General features: G+C 60.0%; 1 protein-coding gene across 3 annotated transcripts; it reads left to right on the top strand.

The window, feature by feature from the left end:
* Positions 1-4,537: 4,537 nt before the first annotated feature.
* On the top strand, positions 4,538-10,430 carry Sbk3 (SH3 domain binding kinase family member 3). Of its 3 annotated transcripts, none has more exons than XM_021246015.2 (4): positions 4,538-6,078; positions 7,286-7,436; positions 7,633-7,835; positions 8,653-10,430. In XM_021246015.2, exons 1-4 carry the CDS (start codon positions 5,980-5,982, stop codon positions 9,343-9,345), a joined length of 1,146 nt encoding a protein of 381 aa, XP_021101674.1. In that variant the 5' UTR covers positions 4,538-5,979; the 3' UTR covers positions 9,346-10,430. The 3 variants fall into 3 exon arrangements, with proteins under 3 accessions (XP_021101674.1, XP_021101672.1, XP_004866695.1); XM_021246013.2 differs by having other exon boundaries at positions 4,538-6,479; XM_004866638.4 differs by having other exon boundaries at positions 4,538-6,943.
* Positions 10,431-10,975: the final 545 nt, after the last annotated feature.

Raw genomic sequence — 10,975 nt, 5'->3', positions numbered from 1 at the left:
TACCCACGGCGGCGGCGGCAGCGGCGGCAGCGGCGGCAGGAGACTCAGACAGCCTCTGAAAACCAAGAGGGAGTCCAGGCCACGCCTGCAGGAACAGGGCCCCGCCCCTCCCCCGCCCCTCCCCGCCCACAAAGGACACAGCCCCGTCCCACACAGGACCCAGCCCCGTCCCATGCAGGGCCCCGCCCACAAAGGACATAGCCCCGCCCTGCACCAGACTCGGCCCCGCCCACAAAGGACACTCCCACCCCTGCAGGGCCCTGCTCCCGCCCACACCCGGATTTCTGCCTTTCCAGACAGAGAGTGAGCGTGATGGGCTCGTATTCCTGACCCAGCCCCTCCAAGCTCTTGGGGCCGGTACCAAGCAGAGAAGAGGACTCAGCTGCCCTGGTTTGCCTGCTTCCTGGCGGTCACCCCAGGGCAAGTTAGTCTCGCTGTCTCTCAAAAGACCGCGTGCAGCTGGGCCTGGTGGCACAGCCCTGTAATCTCAGAACTCAGGAGGCTGAGGCCGGAGGATCGCCAAGAGTTCAAGGCCACCAAGACCCTGTCTCAAAACCAAAACCAAAAAAGTTTAAAAAATTAATTCACATACATAGAGTTCACCCACTGCAAGCATGCGGGCTGAGGGTGTTTGTGTGTCACAGAGCTGTACATGTGTCACCAAATCAACTTTATATATTTTGGTGCCAGGGATCAAACTCGGGTCCTTGCGCTTGTGCAGCAGGCAGTGAAACCACTGAGCTAAATCCCCGGCCCCCAAATCAACTTTAGAATGTTTTCATCACCCTGAAAGAAACCCTGCACCCCCTTAGCCATCACCCCTAATGCCTCCCTCACCCCCACCTTCAGCCAGGTGGGCTTCCCATCTCTGTAGCTATCCCCAGACCTTTAAAATATATATACAGTTTTGAGACAGGGTCTCCCTAAGTTGCCCAAGTGAAACTGGAATTTTCGATCCTCCTGCCTCAGCCTCGCTCGGTCCTGGGCCCCTGCCGAGTCCCCCGACTGTGCCCCACGGCCTGCTTGCTCCGTGGCAAACATCGCCAACAGCGGAGGCCAAGGGCATGAACCTCGGTCGTCCATGGAGTCGCAGCCCAGAGCTGACCCTGGTGGGACGCGGGAGGGGACTTGGTCCCTGGCAGGCTCTATCCTCAACCGTGAGACACGGCTAATAATAGGCGCCACCTCCCTGGGCCCTGGAAAGGCTTAGCATGGGGCTGGTCAGACACAGAGCTCAGGAAATACAACCAGAATCATTGTTAATCACACAGGATTTACGGAGCCACTGCAAAGCCAACATCTTTGGCCACCATCTGTCCACTCCTTGCACACGTGTTTCCTGAGTTGAGGACAAGAGAATTTGGGTACTCCAAGTCCCTCTGTGAGGCTGGGCACGGGCTGAGATGCCAGGTGCCGCGCCCGAGGGACTTTAATCCCAGGGCACTGGGGAGCCATGGAAGGCTGTGGAGGGGAGGAGGTAGTGGGCCAGAACTGAGTGTGGTGGCAGATGGGTTCTGCTCACAGCAGGGAGGGCAGGGTAAGCCTCGATTCTCAGTCCGTTGTCTCCAGACTCCACCAGGGCCTGTGGTCCCCGATCTGCCTGTCAATCTCTGCACCTTCTTCTGCTCTTAGCACTGGGGACAGAAGCCAGGGCCTTGACACTGAGCTACACCCCACCCAACCCCACCCTCTTCTTAAAATATTGAGACACGATTTTGTTAAGTCACTCAGATTGAGCCCAAACTTGCATCCTCCTGCCTCAGCCTCCCGGGTGCTGGTATGACAGGTGTGCGCCACCATGCCAGGCTCATTTTTATTTTTATGAAAGTAAAACAATGCAGGGTGAGAATAATCTTGATGACAGGTTTACTTCCCTCAGTGCCTTGGAGGCCCCTTATTCATGGTGGGTGAAGGAGACCAAGGGACAGAGGAGGAGGGTGCTCCGTACCTGCAGCACCGCCCCACAGTGGATGCAGTCGTTATGTCCTGCAAACATGTACTAACAAAAGCAAAACATTTAAAAAGTCTCCGAAAGCACCAGATTAGCCCAGGGGAAAGATTCCTGCAGGACTCCTATCATAGTGTGGTCCCCAGCCCATGGGGACATGACCTTGCCCATGCTCGTGCTTCTGTTTAACACCCTGGACAACCACATTGCTAGCCATGGGGCGTGGTGGCGTACCACTGTCATCCCAGCACTCTGGAGGCTGAGGCAGGAGGATCACCATGAGTTTGAGGCCGGCCTGGGCTACATAGTGAGACCCTGTCTCAAAAAGTGAAAATAAAAATCAATAAATCCATATGCTAATTCCAGGATACTGAACCCACTGCCAACAGCACAGCCCTCAATGAGCTCAGGGGACTCACAGGCCCATGGGTGCTGCCAAGTCACAGTGAAAGGCACAGAGAGTGACATTCAGAGCATCCAATCAGTGCGAGCAGAAGCCACAACAAACAACAACTGACAGCCACAACACCACTGTGATTGTTTTTCTTTTACCTATTTATTCCTTTTTAACTGACAAATTCAAATTGTATATGTTCCCGGTGGATACCATGATGGTTTGCTTTTTTTTTTGTACCAGGGATCAAACTCAGGACCTTGAGCTTGCAAGGCAGGTGGCAGAACCACTGAGCTAAATCCCCAGCTGCATGATGTTTTATTTCTGATATTTTATGCATTTATTTTATTTTGAGATGGAGCCTCACTAAGTCACTAAGTTGCCCTCCCTCTCTGGGCTTGAACTTGTGGCCCTCCTTCCTTGGTCTCTCAGAGTGCTGGAATGACAGGGATGCCCGGTTATTATTAGTAGTAGTATTATTAGTATTATTAGTATTATTATTTCCTGAACTCTCCCGTCTCAGCCTCTTCCCTGGGTACAGCACATTGTTTTGAACAGCAGCACAGTCACCACTGATTGGGGTTACAGACTAACAGGGAGTAGGCCGATTTCCAAATGGAAAATCCACGGGTAACAAGACGGCCTGGGGATCCACAAGGTCGTCACAAGCCAGGTTGTTGCTTGCTTGTTGTCCCAACTGCTGGGAAGGCTGAGGCAGGAGGATTTTGAGTTTGAGGACAGCCCAGATGCAGAGCAAGACTCTGCCTGAAAGTAAATCAATCAGTAAAGTTACCCAGCGAGGAAGTTGTTTACACCCTGCTGTCTTTTTGAAGCCCGGAGTTTATTTTACACTTAGATCCTTCTCAGGTTGGAAATACCACTGTCACCCGCAGCTCTGTGTTGGAAGAGGCAGGGGTCTGCTTCAGGGTCTGGAAAGATTTACGACAATAAATAAGTAAGAACCCAGTGCCAGACTGGACGGCCCCGGGCTATAAGAAAGCTGCATGTGCATCGGGGCCTGCTGGCGCTCACCCGTCATCCCAGTACTCAGAGTCTGAGGCAGGAGGGTCTAAAGTTGGAGCCCACCCTGAGCAACTTAGAGACTTAGGGAGACCCTGTCTCAAAATGAAAAATTAAAGAGTTGGGCATGGAGCTCAGTGTGAAGGCCCTGGTACTGCAGAAAAGAAACCAGCTGCACAGCCCCTCCCGGTGCATGCTCCCCTTGGGGAGACCTTAACCACGGAGAGCAGGGGAGCATGGGCAGGCAACACTGACCCTCTGCACAGGAAGGGGGTGACCAACACCCTGCCCAGCCAGCGGCTGAAGGTCAAAGCAGGCGCGGAAGGTCACAGACAGCCGCTATTTATAGGCCTGCAAGGCGATCCACTAGTGAGGTCCACACCTATGCAGCAGAAGGTTTTCCGAATCAAAACACAACAGATACCTCCCCTGGGCCCTCCATCACTTCTGCAGAGAAGGGAGGCCTGGGCCGGAGAAAGTGGCCTGGGGCTTCAGGAACATTTGGGAAGCTGTTTCTCAAGCCGGCTTAGCAGAAATGAGTGCTCGCCAGGTTTTGCAGCTAAAGGGACAGAGCCCAGGGCCTTCACGATGAACTACAGGCCCAGCCCTTTCTTATTCTCCTAGTTTGAGATAGGATCTCACTAAGTTGCTAAGATGTCCAAGCCCACCTGAACCTGTGATCCTCCTGCCTCAGCCTCTCAGAGGGCTGGGACTACACACATGTGCTACACACACCGGGCAAAGGCAAGGTTCTTATTTACTAGTCTGCAGTCTTATGCACTCCTGACGAAGCAGGTCACGCCAGCGGTGCAGCTGCTTTGCTCCAGGTGTGAGATGGGGGATGTGGGCTGTCCACCGCACAATCGTTGAAGCATAAACAAAATACTTTTGAGGTGCTGGGGATCAAGCCCAGGGCCTCACACATGCTACGAAAGCTCTCTACCACTGAGCTACGCCTGCAGCTCTAAATTAATTTTTATAGGCTCTTTCAGTATGTGTTTTATTCATTAAGTTTACTTGAAAAATAGTGCACAACACATAAGTCATATATAATGTATAAATATATTACACATAAGATATATACTGTGGTGTTCATCATGGAATATATGTGTGGGAATATGTATAGTATCTAATATAATTACATATATATATATTTTTTTCTTTTTTTTGTAGAGGGAAAGGTCTCACTATGTAGTTCAGACTGGTCTATCAACTCACTACATAGCCTGGGCTGGCCTTAGACTCAGGGCGAGCCTCCTGGCTCAGCCTCCTGTCTACTGGGGTTACAGGCCTGCACCACCACGCCGGCAACTATAATTATATTAGGGATGATTTATTTGGACTGGACATTACATGACGCAAAAATTACAGAATTCAGTGGTTCTTCCACAGAGGTGCTCTGGGTAGGAACGGTGATGAGTCTCATTTCTTACGGGTGGAAACTGAGTCGCAGAGGCAGGGGAACCCTGGTGAGTGGCTCCTGCTGGGGGGGACGGCGGGAGGAGGGACAAGAGGCTCACAGGCGGGGAAGGAGCCTGGAGTGGGTGTGCCCTGGGCCTGGCCCAGCACCTCCGGGCCACACCTGCGGGGGTCGAGGTCGTGCCGGGTGACCCCGAGGAGTAGCGTTGCTAAATGGGGAGGTGCAAAGCTCCCCGGATCACCAGTGCGCCTGGGGAGGGGAGGCTGCGTGTCCTGCGCCGCGGGCACAGGCGGCTGCTGCAGCCTGACCTTTGGGAGCTGGGAACAGCCCGAGTGCCGGGCGGGGCACAGCGCTCCGCGCCTCAGTTTCCCTCATTCTTCTCACCCGGGGCTGGGTGGGCAACGCCTCAAAGTCTTAAAGAATAAATGAGGAGGAGGAGAGGAGAGCCGAGCCTGAGGCAGTAAACAGCCCTCAGCGCACGGTTCCTGTTACTGGTGTTTGAACAGCTGCCGCGCTGTGGGAAAATTCCAGCGACGCGAAGGGGATGGGCACCGGTGGGAGCCGCGCGTGGGTACGGACTGCGGCCTCCCCCGAGCCGCAGTCCGGGCCGAAGCGGGGACGGGCCGTGGCCGATTCCCACACCGCCCCGCGTTGCTCGGCTGTGGGCGGCCAGTGCTGTCCTTCCCGTGACTCGCGCTCCTTAGGGGAGAGAGCCGCCCAGGGGGCCGGGCGGGAGAAGCGCCCCGCGCGGCTTGCTTTCCTCTTGCCGGAGCAGTTTCAGGCTGCTGTTTGCTGTGTAACAGCCTGCACTGCCTCCCCACGCCACCACAGAAAGCACGCAGCGGTGGCCGGAAAGGGAGGAGACTAGAAAGCCAGTGGCCGGGCAAGTGCGCCTCTGCCCTGCAGCCCGGCCGGGGCCTCTCCACAGGGGGCCTTTTCCGCCGCCGGGACCTTCCAGAGCCTGGGAGCCGCGGGCCGAGGGATTTTTATTAATAGCAGGCTGTAGTAGTAGTGGAAACTCGAGCTGGGCTGACAGGGTGTGAGTCACCGCCTGGCCCAGGCCCAGCACTGCCCGCTCCCGGAACCTCAGTCTCCTCATCCATACGCTGGGGGACCCTGAGCCCAGGACCCAAAACGGCGGGGCAGGGCACAGGGCAATCTTTCCGCGGGGCGCCCAGCCTGGCCTAGGTTCTTGGGATGGAGGAGAAGGACTTTTCTAGGAGTCCCTGGTTCTGGGCCACAGTGTCTCCCGGACCCTGGAGGAAGCCGGAAGGCCCTGAGCCCAGGACCCAGCCGGTGAGAGCTGTGAATGGGGCTCCCCCCTTCTCCTGCCCTCGGGCGTGGCCCTTGGGGGTTCACAGCCTGCTTGTCCCCTCTGTCCTGGGACCAGCGCCCGGAGTCCAAGCTGGTCTAAGTTTGGAAGGGGAAGGAGGGTGAGGGCGGGTGTGGGGGACAGGATGTCTCTGTCTCTAGCTGTCACACACACCTCTGCCCGGAGAAAGGGAGGGACAAAGGCTGTGTGCGAGTCAGAACAAAGAGAAGAGAAGAGAGACGCGGAGGCACTGGGCAGCCAGGGCGCCCGGAGAGCCAGGGCCAGAGGCCGGGGCCAGAGCCCAGGGACGCTGTGCTGCCCAACAGGGAGAGTGTGGGACAAACAAGACAAGACGGGGGCCAGAGACCCACTCGGAGACCCCAGGGTGAGGCCGAGAGGAGCGTGGAGGAGAAAGAGACAGAGCAGAGTCAAAGTCACACCAAGACAGCAGGCAGGGACAGAGACAGGGAAAGAGACAGACAGGAAGAAAAGAGGAAGCAGAAGGAGGGAGAGAGCGAGAGAGAGCAGAACACTGGGAAGGAAGGAAGGAAGGAAGGAAGGAGGAAGAGGAAGGAAGGGAGGAGGCTGTACAGGCTGAAGAGGGGAGGGTGAGGGAAGCTGGAGAAACAAATGGCCACACAGACAGTGACGCCCGGCCAGAGGGCGACGGAGAGGGACGAGTCCCGGCCAGCCCCTCACGCAGCCCCCAGTGAGGACTGGGCCGTGGGGCCTGGGCGCTGGTGGCGTCACGGGGACCCCAGACTGAGGCGTCCGCCCCAGGCCCCCACACCAGGCAGCCCTGGGATGGAGCTCAGGGCCTCTGAGACTCCTGAGGATGGGGACCTGGAGGTGAGAGGCTGCGGGCCAGGGGCCCAGACCCCGAGGAGGGTGGGAGTGTGAGGCAGCCCGGGGGACACAGCAGCGCGGCGCGGAGGGAGATGGACATGGGTGGTGTGGGCCGGACAGCACCCCCTGCGCTGGGGCTTCTGAGGCCTCACACGGACGGCACAGGCAGGGCCTCTGTCACAGAGACCCCGACCCTGCCAGGACGCGCACAGGTGGCCCGGGGCCCGTGAGTCACTGTGACTCATCCTCCTCTCTGGGGCGGTGACCCTGCACCCTGGACCTGCACCAACTGGGCCCGCAGCCCCAGGGACCCCAGAGTGACCCTGGCCCCACCGTCCCCTACAGGAGGACACGGCCACTGCCCTGCTGCGCCTGGTGGAGCTGACAGCCGCACGGGTGACCCCGCTTTGCAGCCTGCGGGTCCAGTACCGCCTGCTCCGGAAGCTGGGTGCGGGCTCCTACGGCCGGGTGCTCCTGGCCCAGCCTCGCCATGGGGGTGAGTGCGCCCCAGCTGCCACACAGAGGTCCTCCAGGCCACCCGGGCGGCCAAGGGCTAAGCCCTGGCACCACCACACTGCAGGACGCACCCTCAGGGACCCTTCCTGTGGGGGACCGTGTGGCCCAGGGACCCGAGGCCCAGAGAAGGGAAGCTGCTGAGCCTTGGGGCCGTGGCCCACTCGCTCTCCCCACAGGCCCAGCCGTGGCCCTCAAGCTCCTCCGCTGCGACTCAGTCCCGAGAGCCACCTTCCTAAGAGAGTTCTGCGTGGGCCACTGCGTGTCCTCACACCCTGGCCTGCTGCGCACACTGGGGCTCCCCCTGCAGACACCCAGACACTTTGCCTTTGCCCAGGAGTTTGCACCCTGGGGGGACCTCAGCGGGATGCTCCAGGAGAAGGTGAGGTGGCCGGGCCAGGCCAGGCAGGGCCACGCTGTCCCAGACCCACCCCACCACTGCCTTGAGCCGGGCAGTGCCCGCCAGGCCCCCGTGTCCCACGCCTGTCCCCCCACCCATCCATCCATCACCCCCCCGCCACCCAAGGCAGGGAGCCTGAAGGGTGGCAGGGACCAGACGGGGTGTGGCTGGAGGTGGCGGGGTGGCAGGGCTCTGGGGCTGGCATGGGCAGAGGGGCGGGCGAGGACACGTCCACCGTGGAGCTGGAGGGCCGGGGGCTTGTGCAGGGCCAGGTCAGACGGGGCCAGGCGCGTCTACCCACCTGAGTCTGAGGGTCAGGGGCCAGGGCAATTTGCAGGAAGTTGGTTTTGAGATAGGGTTAGGGAGGAAGGAAGGGAAGAAGAAGGGATGGAAAGAAGGGAGGGAGATATGCAATGACGGAGTGCTCAAGTGGCCACGCGGCTGTGGGCAGACACATCGTCCACCGAGCTGGGGGTGGCCAGTGTCCCAGTGGCCATAGGCTGTGCAGACCTCTTGCAGTCGGCGAAGGATTCGGGGTAGAGGTAGCAGAGAGCCTGAGTTAGGGTGGCGTCTAGACTCACCTGGCACCAAGGTGGGGTGAATGTGGGTTTGGGGCCCCCCTGGAGATGCTCTGGGGCCAGTTTAGAGGGGACAAGAGCTGCTCAGGTGGGTCAGCTGGTGGGGGCACAGATGAGGGAGGCTGCAGGTGAGGGCAGCCTGGGCCCCTGGGAGCCTGGAGGTGCACTGGTGCCTGGGGCCCGAGCCAGGCAGGGAGTGGGCCTGACCTTGTCCCCCACAGGGCCTGCCGGAGTCCATGCTGAAGCGGGTGGCCGCCCAGCTGGCTGGGGCCCTGGACTTCCTGCACGGCCGCGGGCTGGTGCACGCCGATGTCAAGCCGGACAACGTGCTGGTCTTTGATCCAGCCTGCAGCCGTGTGGCCCTGGGCGACCTGGGTCTGACCCGGCCCGAGGGCAGCCCGGCCCCTGCACCACCAGCCCCACTGCCCACCGCGCCACCCGAGCTCTGCCTGCTGCTGCCGCCCGCCACGCTGCCCCTGCGGCCAGCTGTGGACGCCTGGGGCCTGGGCGTGCTGCTCTTCTGCGCTGCCACTGCCTGCTTCCCCTGGGACGTGGCGCTGGCCCCCGACCCTGAGTTCGAGGCCTTCGCCAGCTGGATGACCGCCAGGCCGCAGCCCCCTCAGCCACCTGCGCCCTGGGACCAGTTTGCACCCCCGGCTCTGGCCCTGCTGCAGGGGCTTCTGGACCTGGACCCTGACACCAGGAGCCCCCCGCTGGCCATCCTGAGCGTGCTGGGAGAAGACTGGGGCTTGGAGGCCAACGGAGAGGGTCCTGGGGGCTCCCTGAGCACTGACAGGGAGGAGGGGGACACAGGAGGGTCGAGCTTGGAGGAGGAGACGGACGAGGACGGGGATGAAGGCAGAGGGGGCGGGAACACGGGGACAGACGGTGGAGCCGCCCGGCCAGGTGACTGAGACAGGTGGCCAAGGCCTGGGCCAAAGGCTGCCCCCTCGGCCCCATGGCCACCCGGAAGGGAAGACGGCTGCTCCGGGAGGACAGAGGGGGATACCGCGCCTCCTTTAACGAAGGCTGGACATCATGTGGGACCCCCCGCCTGGGGTCTGAGTCCAGCCTCGTCCTCTGTCCTTGCCGTTCTCTGCCCTGTGTGTGTCCTCCCGAGGAAGGCGCTGTCCCCATGCGCGCCCACATCTCAGTACTGCAGGACCACGTCCAGTCCTTACTGTCCACTTCTGGCGGCCTCAGCTGTCTCCTGCTGTCTGCAGCGCAAACTCTGAGCTTCAGGATCCACCCTCGGCCTCTCCCATGTCTTGGGGTTCTGGTGATGGTGTGGGATCATTTATCTGTGCTGGGCCTAAACTCACACGTGCACACACGCACACACATACACACTTCGCCACCAGCCAACATTTGCACACTTGTACCTCCACCTACAGCCCTGTCTCCCCACATGGCTCCGGGAGCGCGGCCCGGCCTCAGCCCACTCTGGGTCTGTGACTCCGACTGGGAGCCCGTGTGTTCCAGCTGTGTGTCCGACTCCTCAGCCTGCCACCTGGGCCGTCCCAGCCAGAGTGGTCTCTTGCACTTCCACACCTCTTGGAGCCAGCTCCAGGCAGTGCCAGGTCGAGATCACCTAGCTCCTGCCTTCCGGGGAGCCCTCAGTCCTGACAGCCACCACCTGCGGTTCCAGTTCCGTGGCTCCTGTCTGCACCTCAGGACACGAGGGCCTAGTGCTTGGGGGCTCAAATCACACCTCCAACACGGCCAGCAGAGGGTTGGCCCTGGAAGCTGCCCCTCCCAGGAGCTCACATTTTCCAGACTGAAACACGGGTTCATGCCGGGTGTGGGGTGCACTCCTGTCATCTCAGCACTCTGGGAGGCTGAGGCAGGAGGATCACAAGTTCAAGTCCCATTTAGGCAAGTATGAAAGACTCTGTCTCAAAATAAAAAATAAAGAGAAGGGCTGGGGATGTAGCTCAGGGTGAAGGCCCTGGGTTCAATCCCCAGCAGTGCAGAAATAAATGAACAAGTAAATAAATAAGTGTGAGTTCACTGAGTGCCACACATCCCAAACGGGCCCGTGGCAGAGCAAGGACCTCGGTGGAACTGCGAGGGTTGGGGGAGCACAGGAGCGGCATTGTGCCAGGCGAGTCCGCCACCCAACCGCACGTGAGAGGCAGGGTGAGCGCAGGAAAGGCAGCTGGCAACCCAGTGAGCAGCTTGTGTGTGTGACCCCAGTAACTCTGTCCCCCGACCCCGCAGTACGGGGTGGGAGCAGCTGCCCAGGACGGGGCGCGGCCCCGACTCCAGTTGTCCAGCACCTGCTCCCCGCGGTGAGGTCATCCCACCTCCTGGCTCTGGAATCCGCTGCCTCATCCTCTCTCCGTATTCATGGGTCTGCACCCCAGGGTACCCCAGTTCCCCCTCGCATCTCAGCAGTCCCTGGGTCCAGGCTGCACCAGCGTCAGGTGGGGTCAGGTTGCAATCAAGATCACTAAAGGGCCCGGGCCCCGGGTCGGGAGGAGGCTGGCCCTGGACCCCGGGTCTGCGGAGGAGGCCAGGCCTCCTGTGGGGGCGTTGGTGCAA

This window comes from Heterocephalus glaber, unplaced genomic scaffold (assembly GCF_053883595.1).
Source record: "Heterocephalus glaber isolate CG9 unplaced genomic scaffold, H.glaber_assembly_v1.0 deba00001745, whole genome shotgun sequence".
NCBI classification, from domain to species: Eukaryota; Metazoa; Chordata; class Mammalia; order Rodentia; family Bathyergidae; genus Heterocephalus; species Heterocephalus glaber.
This window is presented reverse-complemented; position numbering and strand designations above follow the sequence as displayed.

Excerpts from the sequence above, each read along its gene's own strand:
- Sbk3 (XM_021246013.2), top strand. The coding sequence starts at position 6,240 with ATGTCTCTGTCTCTAGCTGTCACACACACCTCTGCCCGGAGAAAGGGA. Across the intron at positions 6,480-7,285 it reads ACCCACTCGGAGACCCCAGG|GAGGACACGGCCACTGCCCT; the intron begins GTGAGGCCGAGA and ends CGTCCCCTACAG. Across the intron at positions 7,437-7,632 it reads GGCCCAGCCTCGCCATGGGG|GCCCAGCCGTGGCCCTCAAG; the intron begins GTGAGTGCGCCC and ends CTCTCCCCACAG.